The sequence below is a fragment of the Hyalella azteca genome, unplaced genomic scaffold (genome assembly GCF_000764305.2).
Source record: "Hyalella azteca isolate HAZT.00-mixed unplaced genomic scaffold, Hazt_2.0.2 contig10215, whole genome shotgun sequence".
NCBI classification, from domain to species: domain Eukaryota; kingdom Metazoa; phylum Arthropoda; class Malacostraca; order Amphipoda; family Hyalellidae; genus Hyalella; species Hyalella azteca.
In genome coordinates this window covers 71,710-86,363 of record NW_025940261.1, presented here as the reverse complement: position 1 = coordinate 86,363, position 14,654 = coordinate 71,710, and the positions used below count along the sequence as shown (strand labels likewise).

The 14,654-nt window shown below is 38.9% G+C and overlaps 1 protein-coding gene across 1 annotated transcript; it reads left to right on the top strand.

Annotated features, from left to right (window-relative positions):
* The first annotated feature begins 4,086 nt into the window (after positions 1 to 4,086).
* On the top strand, positions 4,087 to 14,583 carry LOC108683463 (xenotropic and polytropic retrovirus receptor 1-like). Its single transcript, XM_018172778.2, has 13 exons — positions 4,087 to 4,335; positions 4,982 to 5,126; positions 5,771 to 6,021; positions 6,451 to 6,546; positions 7,063 to 7,228; positions 8,186 to 8,389; positions 9,581 to 9,744; positions 10,106 to 10,259; positions 10,849 to 11,046; positions 11,376 to 11,545; positions 12,348 to 12,715; positions 13,242 to 13,356; positions 13,745 to 14,583. The coding sequence occupies exons 1-13, from the start codon at positions 4,258 to 4,260 to the stop codon at positions 14,012 to 14,014; spliced, it is 2,379 nt and encodes a 792-aa protein (XP_018028267.1). The 5' UTR covers positions 4,087 to 4,257; the 3' UTR covers positions 14,015 to 14,583.
* Positions 14,584 to 14,654: the final 71 nt, after the last annotated feature.

The window sequence follows — 14,654 nt, the reverse complement described above, 5'->3', positions numbered from 1 at the left end:
GGCCAGTGGCCACTCTGGCCTATATTATCGATGATCGCGAACGAACGTGAGTACTGAGTAGATAGCGCTCTGGCCTCTCGGTCCCACTGTCCCAGGTCCCTTGCAGTTGCAATTTACTGCAAGACGCAAGCAGATGTTGCTTTTATATACCTTTTTTCCTTCTATAACACGGAAGAAGCAAGCAACTAATTATTTGATCTCGTCGTCCACGACTCTGCGTCTTCTCATGCGCCACGCAGCAACTCCTAGTCTCCTGTGAATGATTTGATGCCGAGCGGCCAGGGCCAGGCGGATTCCGAATGTCTTGAAGTTTAACGCAGTCGGCGACTCGATGATTTTTTTTTCGGAATAAATTACAATGTCAGGGCAGTTACTAAGGTGTGTGAGTGCAGAGTGTGAGCCTGAGAGGTGGAACTTGCAACTCGGTCATCGCCTCATCGGAGCTCGGAGGCTGATTCTGAGGTACCGGTAGGTAGTCAGGCTAGACTAACCTCAGTAGCCTGTAAGCCTGACTACCTACCTCCTGACTCCTGAGTCCTGGTACCTTATACCTAGGCTAGGTGAGGTCAAGCCGTCAAGGTTCAGAATCAGCCTCCGACTCCGAGGACTGAGTTGGACCGAGACACCGAGTTATGACTGAAGTCCCCACTAGCCTGGCGGTAGCCTGGCTAGTGGGGACTTCAGTCATAATTAACAAAACTGTTAGGTATTGTAGAGAGGAGCTAGACTGTAGTCCAGTTTCCAGCGAGTCTAGTCTCTTACTGTCTGACTCTCAGCTCACGTGAGTGAGAGTCTATAGTGAGAAACCAGAGATTTTTTAGAATCAGTTCATTTTAAATTTCCTCATCTACTCAAGATTTTAACTAATTTCTTATGTATGATTGATAATGCTGGTATGATGAGTGGTATCCATGATACTTTACTGGTGTACATATAGGACTCAAAAATGAACTTGAGGGAGAGTCTAAAAAACTCTCTGCTTTGCCTGTTTGCCACTATCAGTCTGTCTGTATTCTGTAAGAGTCTAGATTACAGGGCTGGAAATTGGAATTGGAAAAGTCCTATTTTTTCTGAAATGTTGCATTTGCAGCTCTAATATTATACTATAATTTCAGTAGGTACCTATGAAATCTTGCAGCTCTTATGTCATAGATTTTTCTCTGATTAAAAAAAATGTGGTTTGCACTTTGCAATTGCAAACATGTCATTTCATAAAATTTTCAACTTTCCACAATCCAAAGTATATATACTTACTATTTCAATGGTCCCATGCCCTGTCTCTTGCTAAAATAACATGCAGAATGTAATAACAATAAGTCAACTCAAAACATTTCCTTGAGGCTTGAAGATTGCGTAGTTGCGTACTTGCTGTCATTTCAGAGTCACAGTCTGAGTGGTCAGACTGCACTATCACTTGTTCAGTTGCCACTTAAGTGGAGTCTGTGGAGACTGGAGACCAATGTTAGTGACTGTTTTTAAGATAAAATTAGAGATGTGGGGTAACACTAACACATGCATGGGACTTTGTAAAGAATAAGTTCGCAGTTGTAAATGGTTTTTCATGGCCAAGATATGGAATTCATGGCTTAAAGAAATGGAATCACAGCTGGCAAACCCATAAAACCACGGTTCAAGAAATCCTGTTGCGGCTTGGCAGCTTGCCCTTGCCAAGTAGATATATTCCATTCCTGGTCTAGAAGACTAGAGCTACCAGCCTACTAGTACTAGGTTAGCAGTTAGATATGAAGCCAATCTGGTATATACGGACCAAACTTTCATAAAATTGCCAATTGAAAATTAGGGGGAAGACCTTCAACATTTTGTAGAACTATTGTAGCAACTTAACTACTACCATAATTGAAATATTGCAGAACTAAAAATAGTGTCATAAAGATCAACATTTTTCCTATCTATGCAGCACAAAGCAAGTTAAGAAATCATACATTTACTTGTTACTATGACTAAAAAATCACTGAAAAAGTGTGAAAAGAGAGATTTTGGAAAAGTACATCTTCTAAGGTCTATTGTAAAAGAATATTTGCTGTATTAAAAATTTTTACTTGTATAAAAGTTGCAAATGTGTTGGCTTAAAAATGTGATAGACGGAATTCACAGAGCTCATTTGAAAAAATATAACTCAGTACTCACTGCAGTGAGTGACAGAGAGTGCATTCTCTTGTTGATGAAAACTTGAGGTCACAGACGGACGGACAGACAGACAGATGGACGGACATGGCGAGCACAATAGTGCATTTTTTCCATAAATGAGAAAATGTGCTACAAATGGTGGCAATTTCGCCATGACAGGGCAATAAGGGACAACCCTAAAAACGCATTTACAGTAGAACCTCAGCAAAGGCTCGAGTTAACAAAAAAAATCAATTAAATAAGAATTTTGATTACATTTACTTTGCTCACTGAAAAAATTTAATTGATGAAAAATTAATGCATCATTGGTCATCAGAAAATTGTGCATAGAATGTCATAGATAGAATTGTGCACTGGATAACATAGAATGGAAAGTAATTAACCTAAACTGTGATTTATTTTTCCAAAAATATGATGGTTGTTGCTAAAATATTCCTTTCTGTTTCATGTACATTTTTATGATCTTTTTTTTTTTAAGTGAATTCATCTGACCCAATTAAAATGGTGTGAAATTACGAGCCACCCTGTAAGCTTACAGATACAGAAGAAATGCTGTACAGCTGCTGATATGAAGCTTGCAGTGGACAAAGTCATTGTCAATTCTCAGTAGCATGTCCATGGATACAGTAATATCACATCCATAATACAGTAATGTATTGATATTGTAATATCATATTCATATCAATAAAAAAAATGAGTAAAAATCACAGAAAATATCATTTATTCTACATCTACATCATCATCAAAAGAAGAGGAGGACTTCAGAGTACTGTTAGTAATGGACAAGTGCACTCCACACACTTCAAACGTTTTAAAATTAAGTTTTATTTCAAGTGTTAAAGATTACTCAATTCCCGAGGGTAATTTGGGGCGCTTTTTTTGCATCTGGCTCCTTATGAATAGCATATGGAATTTTTTTAGAGATGCTATACAATGGCCCTCACAAATAAATAAGTAAATAACGGTTTCAGCGTTTATTAGGCTGTAGGCCTGTTGTCGATTCTAACATTGCAGAAAATTTACAGCATTTTGCAGTCTCAAACTTGCAACTCACAGCTCCAGTTCTGCTGTGCTTAACTGCCCAGCCTCCTTGCCAATTCTGACCAGAAACTGGCACACAGAGCTGGGATCGAACCCACGCCTCTCTGCTCCAATCTTGGTACTCTGAACTGTAACCACTGGGCCACAAAGACCTTTAAAATGAGCCCAAATTTGTTTATGAAATGTTTCATGGTAAGAAGTTGTCAACAAAAAATGCTCAAAACAGTCCCTTATTACTCCATTTGACAGTGAAATGGGACACTTTCATTTTGCATCTGGCAACTTGTGAATAGCATGTGGAATTTTTTTGCAGATGCCATAGAGTAGGACTAGCAAAGACCTTTAAAATGAGCCCAAATTTGTTTATGAAATGTATCATGGTAAGAAGTTATTAACAAATAACTAAAACTGTCCCTTATTACCCTATTTTATGGTAAATAAAACAGCTTGAAGTTCAAGTGGGGCTTGTGTGGAATATATCTAGGTACTCTTTAAGCCACAATGAGAACTTTCCTGCCATTTTTGTAATCACAATATTCCTGCTAGATAATTAACTCCTATCTAATTGTTAATAAATGTTCACAATTGGGCAGTGTGAAATCAAAAATATTGAATATGTGTCACATCAAGGCTCCTAGATTTCAGTAATACAAAGGAAAATGCAAATATTATGTGGGATAATATATTAACAAGTGTACATACCACATTGGCGTATTGCATTTAAAAATCTTTGACTAGATTTCATTTAATATTTAGATAGGGTAACACTGTAATCCTTTTCATATAATGGCCAGCAACTTGCGTGCTGTTGCCGGTGACAAGCCCCAAGCCACCTGATGTCTGCTCTGCAGCTAATGTGGTCAAATAATCTTATGTAGGTACGGTACCCTGACAGAAATTATTCGAAATCAATTTTGTATCAATTAGACTTTCCAAGCCTGGAAAATTTAAAACTGATCTTTTTTCTAGGCTCTGAAGTTTAGGCTGTAAATCATGCTATAAAGTTTAAACATCAATTACATATATTCTAATTAGGTGTTTCAAATCAAGGCTTGCCAGGTAGCAACCATGAAGTTTGCTGAGCATTTGGCAGCACACATCACGCCTGAGTGGCGAAAGCAATACATCAGCTATGAAGAAATGAAGGTAAGGCTGGCTTTATGTAGAACTTGACTAAATAAACTTGTGAGAAAATTAAGGATTGGCTTTAAAACAATTATTGATAGGTGCCATGAAATTTTTTTTTGCTTATGCCTAACTTATTTCCATTTATTGTCTGGATTTAATTGTCTAATAACCAGTCACTACAAAATAATTAAACACAATGGGCTGGTCTCTAGATTATTTAGTAAAATTACAGTATTTTTTGAATGCACTCATTTCCAATCAGGTACATTAATTTTCTCTTATACAATGTCTAGATTAAAAACTGTGGTATCAGTTATGAATTTGCTTGTGAATTAATGACCTTCAATAATTGAATCACTGTGAGGGTATCTTCAGCTTGAGTGTTATTTCAATGTGATATTCAGTGAGAACTTTGTGAATTGCTTTCTAATGTGTACATATAATTTATTTAAGTATATATAATATGCATAAATTGTGCGTTTTTAAACAAGATACCGGTATTTCTGTGCAATGTTTCAGTAATCATTTCCTGTCAAATAACATGATTTGGGATGATTATACATTTAAAATTACTATATCCCCCATTTAAAACATATTAATTAATCATCAATTTATTATCATAAACCAGGAAGTTATAAATCTTATGATGCAATCTTGTGTGCAGGCAATGCTGTATGCGGCTGTAGAGCAGGCACCCTCGTCAGAAGTAACAGAGCAGGACATAATCAACCGGTACTATGCACGCTTTGATGAGCAGTTCTTCAGAGTTTGTGACAAAGAACTGGCTAAAATCAACACATTCTTTTCTGGTAAGCTTGCTCCTAGTTCAGATATTTCTGATTAAATTTTTTTATTGATCTTGTAAAAATTAATGTTTTCATTAATAGAAACATTTAAATTTGTGTCCTTGCATAGAATACCAGAATTTGATCTTGATTTCTAGTTTCTGCCTTCTGGTATAATTGTAGCATTGCATTTTTTTTCCATAAGTTATGCAGTTTTCAAATGAAAGGTTTATCTATGGAATGACTAGTTTTGTAACAATTTTCATGTTAATTCTGTAGGAGTATTTCCACAGCTAAATTCAGATTGCTTAGGTGAAGTGTCATGATCTGATAAGTTCTAGTGAATATCATATTCATGAGTAATGTGTGTTGGTTCCAATTTTAACTGTTCTGAAGATCATAGAACTTGTGCTTGACATTTTCCTTTGTCCTGAAATGAATTATGGTCTCAGTTCATCAAAAGTTCATCAACTGAAAGTTGTTCATAATTGATAAAGATATACCGTATATGTGTGTATAAATGTTCAAGTGCTAAATACATAGCCCATGTGAATTCACGCAAATCTGTTAATCTAATTTCTCACAGTACTTTTTCCTCACTTTTCAATTTTGTGTGTGGTCAAAAGACAAATGGTGATATTAAAAAATATTTTTTGTGATTCCTATAGAAAAAATGGCTGAGGCTACACGAAAATTCAACACATTAAACTCGGAGCTGCAAGCCTCCAAAGAACAGCATGGAGAAGGACTCATAAGGAGAAAACCCTTCGATTTTTTCCCGCGCATCAACGTCCCAGCAAGGAAAATGCAGGACCTCAAGTTAGCGTTTTCTGAGTTCTACCTCAGTCTTATCCTTCTGCAGAATTACCAGAATCTCAACTTTACAGGCTTCAGGAAAATTCTAAAGAAGCATGATAAGGTCTGTCACAATCACTTTGTGTACTTATGAGAATACAGTTATATTCTAGCCTAAATAAAGTCAATAAGCTTAAAAATTTTCTTTGATTGAATCAGATTTGATTCTGATTTGTAAATGATGATTTTGTCAGACAATTATTTACTATTTTTCTAAATATCGTGCATTCTTAGTGATGGTAGTCTTACTTCAAAATTTCTTCAAATTCACAAAAGCCGTCGAAGTATAAACTGTGTATATTTTTCTGGGTGTATGAACTATGTATCCACCACGATTCATCAAATGGCTTTTAAAGATCATACTTGTCCTAAAAAATAAGTTTTTTCTAAAAACGATTTAAACTTCAAAGCAATCATTTTACCAATATATTTCAATGCATTTTTCCTCAATTTGTGGAAGCATAAAGTCACAAATCTAAACATATCCCTGCAGTTGTTGTCTACACACGTCGGAAGCGCCTGGCGGGAGGAAAACGTTGACAGCAGCAACTTCGTCATCAACAAAGATATTGACAAACTCATCGGCGAGGTGAGAAGGACTCATGTGGCTCACTTTCTGGTTCAACAAAGAAATTAATAAACTCATCGGTGAGGTGAGAAGGACTCGTGTGGCTCACTTTCTGGTTGAACAAAGAAATTAATAAACTCGTAGACGAGGTAAGACGAGCTTAAGTGGTTCACTTTCGGTTGGACAAAGACACGGACAAAATTATTGGCGAGGTGAAACGAGCTTCTGTGGATAACTTTCTGTTTTGAGAAAAGGATTGAAATTAATTATCGTGAATTTAAACATTGATTAGAACGAGTACTCTCCTTCTGTATCGTGCCAGTTCGGTCCACACGTAAATAGCGGCTCCTATTGTGCTGCAGTCGTATATGCATAAAGAGCAGTGATTTCATCAGCTTATTCTAATACTACAATGCGCTCAATTGTGTAACTTCAATCGTCATTCTGAAAAACATTATCATTAAGATCAAATGGATCATATTTCGAGCCGAAAAGTATGAATGTGATCTCATGATAACGTGTTTATTTGGTCGGCAGGTGGAAGGAACGTTCACGTCTGAGCTGGAGTCCGGCGACCGCGGCAAGGCGATGAAGAGGCTGCGGGTGCCGCCCCTGGGGGAGGCACAGAGCCCTTGGACCACCTTCAAAGTGGGGCTCTTCTCGGGTGCCTTCATCGTCCTCCTTGTCGCCGTCCTACTGTCTGGTCAGATTATCCGTCCACGTTGATTGCTGGTGTTCCTTTTTGTTATCCACGTTGATTTGTTCTATGTAGTAGGTATCGTATATCCACGTTGATTTGTTCAATGTAGTAGGTATCGTATATCCACGTTGATTTGTTCAATGTAGTAGGTATCGTATATCCACGTTGATTTGTTCAATGAAGTGTCGTATCGCCTCCCATGTTAGTTTACTAAGTTGCAGTGTTCGTATCATTATCTATGTAGACTGTAGGGTTCTTTTCACCATCCACGCTAATTACCTGTAAGTATTTCATTGCAGTGTCCGTATTGTCAATGATGTTGATCACTTCATTCTAATGTTAGTTTCATCATTCACGTTGATTACTATTTCATTAAAGTGTTCTAATTACAGTATACCATTAAGTTTGGTCTGGTGTAAATTTTAAGATCATTTTATTGTTTTTATTAATTCACTGTTTTTTTCTTCTATTGTAGGTTATCACTTTCATCGAAATTTTGTGTGATGAGACTATAGCCGTTCATTTTCAATCGGCTTTCGTTCTGATGTTTGTAGTGGCTGCCTTATATATACTGGCACACTATTTCGTTCCTTCGTTGTAACTGCCCGCTGCATGTGCTAGCAAGTGTTGTGGAAAATCAATGTGAGGAAGGAATTTTATCTCTGTTCAACAGTGGTTACTCGCAGTATTTTCCTCATCAAGACTGCTGGTCACTAATATACTGGTATCTCTCCTCAATCTTGAAGATTTCACAGCATAAACTTGCGATTCGCGAGCCCATTACATAACACTTTATAGGATGTTCGGCTTCATATGAAATATAGGGTAACTTGTTCCAATTTTGAATAACGTCTTGGGATACTAAGATAATATATCATATATCTACAATATTTTCATGCTTTTCATGTTAAGAAGAATTATTGCCTTGCTGGTATTTGAATTGATAACTTGTGCGCCCAGGTATCCTGGACAGCTCGCAGCCGAACGTGTGGGTGGCCGTGCGTCTGTTCAGAGGCCCTCTGCTCATCATCATCTTCTTGTTCCTGATCGGCATCAATATTTACGGATGGCGGTCGTCGGGAGTCAACCACGTACTTATTTTCGAGATTGATCCAAGAAACCACCTGACTGAACAACATCTCATCGAGATCGCTGCGATATTCGGTTAGATATCTCCTAATCAATTTAAGCATTGTTGTTTATTTATGCTAGTCGTAATTTACGATGCATATAGTTTACTTTATTTGTGTGTAGTTTTTGGGTGCCATGTGAAGATCATGATATGTTCAAGTTGCGGGTCTTTCAAACAACCTATGATAATTATCTATTTGATATTAACATTTTTTCGCGATGATTGATACCGTGGAAAAAATATTTGAATTGTTATTGTTCAAATCTGTTGAAGCCCATGGACTAATAGGCTTCGCACTTGTTATGATTTGCCCAGTTCTAATGTCGATTCACTCATATTTTCCTGCAGGTTTGTTTATTCAGTGTCCCCGTCTCATTTTTTCTGCATTGCTTGATGCTTTTAATCAAGCTTGATACGAGTGATGAGTTTATCAGGCTTCACTTTAAGCACAGCCAATGTGTAGTAATTTAAATCACTTTTCCTGTTAAGTTTGTGTACTTACATACATTAAAATACGATTTTTCAAGTGTACGAATATTTATTTCCCCCCACTGTAGTTTATCTGTATTTATCTGTATTTATCTGTAGTTTATCTGTATTTATCTGTAGTTTTTGTACGTGCTATGTGAAGATCATGATTATGACCATGTTTAAGTTGCATGTCTTTTAAACAACCTATGATAATTATCTCTTAGACATTGATAACTTTTTCTCGATGATTGATACTATGGAAAAAACATTTGAATTGTTATTGTTCAATTCTGTTGAAGCCCCATGGATTAATAGGATCGCATTTGCTATGATTTGTCCAGTTCTAGTGTCGATTCACTCATATTTGCCTATAGGTTTGTTTATTTAGTATCGGCGTCTCTTTTTTTTGCATTGCTTAATGCTTTTATTCAAGCTTGATACGAGTGATAAGTTTATCAGGCTTCACTTTAAGCACACCCAATGTGTAGTTGCTCTGTACTTCACTTTAAGCACAGATGTGTACTCTGTAAGTGATGTTTGCACAGCACTGCCGAACATGATCGTTATGATGATTGTGGTGTGTGGTGTTGCAGGCGTTATATGGGCATAGTTTATCAGGCTTCACTTTAAGCACAGCCAATGTGTAGGTACTCTGTACTTCACTTTAAGCGCAGATGTGTACTCTGTAAGTGATGTTTGCACAGCACTGCCGAACATGATCGTTATGATGATTGTGGTGTGTGGTGTTGCAGGCGTTATATGGGCACTTAGTTTACTTGGATTCCTGTACGCTGACGACCTGAGTATCCCGCCGTATAGCGTGCCCATCTCGCTGGTGTTTTTCATGATGGCCTTCTTGTTCAACCCATCGCACACCTTCCACCACGAGGCCCGCTTCTGGCTCATCAGGAAACTGGTCAGTGCGCTCTTAACTTTTGTTTGGTGATGATGTTCAGTTGCATGCATATTGTAGTATTGATGTTATAGCGTTAATATTATAGTGTTCATATAGTGCATATTATACCTAGTGTTCTCATCGGCTTCTACGTTGATTATTTCATTGGAGTGTTCTCTTGCCCATCTGCGTCGATCATTCCATTATATTGTTCATATCGCCATCCACTTTTTTTCTTGGATGACGATATCGATGCTCATCTGTGAAGGTCTTGTAGTAAGATGCTCAGTACCTGCTTGGGTGTAACATTCTTCACGTAATGCTTGCTAAGCATACCGACGTCACCCTAAACCTTGTCTAAAGAAAACGTATCTTATTACAGGGCCGTGTTATTGTGGCACCTTTTGCGTTCGTTCAGTTCGCTGACTTCTGGCTGGGGGACCAATTGAACACTCTAGTATTTGCCCTGAAAGATTTTGAGTACACCTTCTGCTTTTACACCTTCGACAATATCGACTGGCGACACGCTGCCTGCGGTGAGAACTAAGCGCACAGATTTGTACAGCGTTTCTCGGCTTATCCCGCCTCCTGCCAAAAACTGGGCCCATCTCGTGCGAAAACTTAGATTGCACACTTTAGTTTCATTTTCATATCAATGCCCAAACAAATAATTTTAAATATCTTTCAAATAAGAGTCAATAGTAATTTTGTATTACATGTTAGTGAGAAGAATATATGGGTATTCTATATTGTACTTGAGCACCTTATCAAGCCTGGATCTTAAACTTTGATACAGTCATGATATCGCAAAACTCTAGTCAAATACTATTCACATTTGAGCTTTACATACTGATCACATTCGTGCAAGTATGATTGACGATCATCTCAGAACCCGTAATAACTTTTAAAAAGTAATAATTAAACAATAACTGTCGAAAATTATCATGACTTTAACCTTTGCTTGTAACTATGAAGATTAGTGATCATCTTATAACCTATGATAAGCCATACAACGTACGTAATAATTATACATTAACTGTCAAAAATTCTTATGACTTCAGCCTTTGAGCGTAATTGCTTTAAATTAGTGACGACTAACCCTTGGCTCGTGATGAACCTGGGCAGGGGACTCTGAGCAGTGCTCGGACCCAACACGCATTATTGCGTCGGTTGTGTCGTGTCTTCCCGCGTGGTTCCGCTTCGCGCAGTGCCTCCGGCGGTACAAGGACACGCGCGAGAAATTTCCCCACCTCGCCAACGCCTTCAAGTACGCCACCACCTTCTTTGTCGTCATCTTCGCACATCTAACCTACACATACGCTAGTGAGTTGCTGTGCACTTAACCAGCTCAGTGTACCTAATCGCTGTGTACTTAACCAGCTCTGTGTACCTAATCGCTGTGCACTTAACCAGCTCTGTGTACCTAATCGCTGTGCACTTAACCAGCTCTGTGTACCTAGTCGCTGTGCATCTTCGCACACATAGGCTGGGGAGTAAGTGCGCACCCATGTTAGTGAAATAGGTACGTTACTGTAGACGTTATGGCGGAAGTTAGTTATTGGTCAAGTACTTATGCTGCAAGTTATTTATTTTCAAAGTGCTGAGCTTGTGCTCGTGCAATATCATAGCTGACGGCATTTTTTCTTGCGCAGATCAATACTCAAGCAAGACGGCGAACCCATTCTTCTACATGCTGGTTGTGTCGCGCATCTTTAGCTCCTGCTTCGTGCTCTGGTGGGACCTGCGCATGGACTGGGGCGTCTTCGAGAGTAACTGCGGCGACTACAAGTTCCTCAGGGAGGAAATTGTCTACTCAAGTCCAGTGAGTCTTTTTAGTATCACGTGTCAGTGATCGAGTTAATAATGAATAATATAAAATAGAGGTTTGAGCTTCGATGAGGTCATGTTGGTTTCTTGCAAATTCTTAACCACCAGGTAACCTTGCAAATTTTGACCAGAATCTTTCAAACCATTTTTGGGTCTCGAACCACAAACTCGCTGCTCCAATCTTGGTGATTCTAACTACTAGGCCACCCCGAGCCTGTTGGCTGGCTGTATTCACTGAGCTTGCGTATGACTACATCATACTAATTATATTGATTAAATTGATTCAGAATAATACCCACCCAAAACAAGCAAATGACCCTGGATGAAAAACGTCATTTCTCAGACTAGAAAACGTCCGCGAAATTAAATTCTTTCTTGAACCTTATTAGGCTGACGATGGAACTTGTAATTGTTGCCATATTCCTCTATCATGTGTCTTGTTTAATTTTATTTCTGTTTCAATCCGTGTTTAAACTGTGCTTGCGGCAATTCTGAATTGCCGCAGTGCTTTGATAAGGGCAATTGGCGCGGTGCTTTGATCATGGTATTCTTGCAATAATATAATAACGGTGAACTTGCTGATTCAAGGTCACGCACGATATTGGTGTAGTAGTATGACCCCGCTACCGTCACAGTATACCGGTACTAACTATGACCACGCTATCATTACAGTACTATGACCACGCTACCATTACAGTACTATGACCACGCTACCATTACAGTACTATGACCACGCTACCATTACAGTACTATGACCACGCTACCATTACAGTACTATGACCACGCTACCATTACAGTANCATCTAGATGTGTATAAGAGACAGGGTCTGTACTCCCTCGTTCCTCTCGACGTCTTCAGGTCTGTACTCCCTCGTTCCCCTCGACGTCTTCAGGTCTGTACTCCCTCGTTCCTCTCGACGTCTTCAGGTCTGTACTCCCTCGTTCCCTTCGACGTCTTCAGGTCTGTACTCCCTCGTTCCTCTCGACGTCTTCAGGTCTGTACTCCCTCGTTCCCTTCGACGTCTTCAGGTCTGTACTCCCTCGTTCCCTTCGACGTCTTCAGGTCTGTACTCCCTCGTTCCCCTCGACGTCTTCAGGTCTGTACTCCCTCGTTCCCCTCGACGTCTTCAGGTCTGTACTCCCTCGTTCCCCTCGACGTCTTCAGGTCTGTACCTGCCGCGTGGTCTGGGCTGATAGTCCACTCATACAGGTTGTGAAGACCCTCCAAGACCGCCTGGTCGGCAGCCGTATATGTGGTCAGCGTCTTCTTTCAGCCACGCGCGTTAAATATATTAATGGCAGTCTGTAGACTGCGGTCCGAGTTGGGACATTAAGTCGTTCAATGCTTACCCTGAATTACAAATAGTTGTTAATGTATCTAAAAGCCTCTGATTTACAAATAATTAGTAATAGATATAAATGGTTGGACTTGATGATCTGGTAGAATTCTGCTCAAATCAAACGATTCTAACTGAACGTATTTTAAATTTCAGTTAATATCTTTATAATCCAATGTCTACGTTCTGATTCTAAGTAAACCTTTTTCTTTCCTTGACGCAGGCAAGTAAACTTGTTTTTTTGAAGCAAAGTCTTCATTCCTCACTGCTGCCTGTTTCCTGCTTTATCTATTGCATTTATCCGAGAGATTTAATTTAGGCATGTATGTTTCTAACTACTTGAATTTTTCACAGACGATTCGTATGGAATTTCTTCCGATTGGAGAACGAACATATCAACAACTGCGGTAAATTCCGTGCCGTCCGCGACATTTCTGTTATCCCTCTTGACGCCTCCGACCAGGCACAGGTAATTCCGAAGTCTTTCTGAGAGAAACGTATTACATTTAACATATAATTCATATTAAGTTATTATTATCATTATGGAAACGTGTTGTTGAGGGAAGAATTTTTCTTTTTATTGGAATTGAGATTGAATTTTTTTGGACTGCTGCCATATAAAATTTTCGTGACCCATCTGTCGTCCCTTGCTGTTGTTGATCTTTCTGCATTTCAAAGCTTTGTCTTCATACCCATTGAGTAGGTAGTAATAAGGCTCACGGGAAATGTTATTATATAGCGTAATAATAAGAAATTCGTTGTTGATAAAAACTACCATATAACACACATTCGTTCCTCAGTTTCATTTGTTATGAATTCTGTAATTGTTTTCCTACTGAGACGAGAATTTTCCCCAGATCGTGAAGATGATGGACGAGGAGGACGGCGTAGTCAACCGCAAGAAGAAGAAGGCGCCGGGCGGCAAGATGCGTAAGTTTGACCGCTCAGGACCCGAGGGCCGCCCGCTTATTGGCAGTGAAGCTGACGGTCCTGACGAGGAGAGTAACTACCTCACGGTCACGTCTGTGGATCTCAGGAACTGGCTTAGGGGCATTACGCGGGGGGCAGGCCGGGGGGCAGCACATAGTACTACCAACACTAACCTCACCGGGGTTGTTAACTCGTGAGGGTTAAAGAGACATTCTTGTGCTGCCATATAAGGCTTTTGTTTAGGGATTCCGTGTAGGACGGCCATACGTATATGCCTCATGAAACATGATAAAAATTGCTTATGGCAACTGTATAGGTCGGCCATATATGACATAAGATGCATGGTAAAAAGAAGCATTGTGGACTGCATTATTGAGCGGCTGCTGTATCTCACTCGCCTTATAGGGCTTATGAATCCTGGTAGTTAATTAAATAAAGCTTTTGAAGCCGACAGTGCCGCAATGTTCGGAACTTTGAGACTAGTATGTGTCTTTGCAGCGTTGATGAAGATTAGTTTGCTGCAATACTTGAATTATTAAATAAAATCTGAATCATGTTTAATTTATAGAGATGATATAGTTTTCTTTAATTAATTGATTTTTTTTAGGCCGATAATCTATTAAACCAAGCCATGCTCGAATACGGCCGATCTTGTTACAATAAAAGTGTACCTTTTCGTATTTCTAAAATGAATTATTGATTAAAAATAAATCAAAGAAAATCAATTGAAGTTTGTGGAGTTAATCGATATTTGTTAGTTTGTGGCTCATTTGTTGTCAGCCGTGTTTTTAATCAATTTTGTTTGATTTTAATTCTGTATTCTATATTTTGCGATCT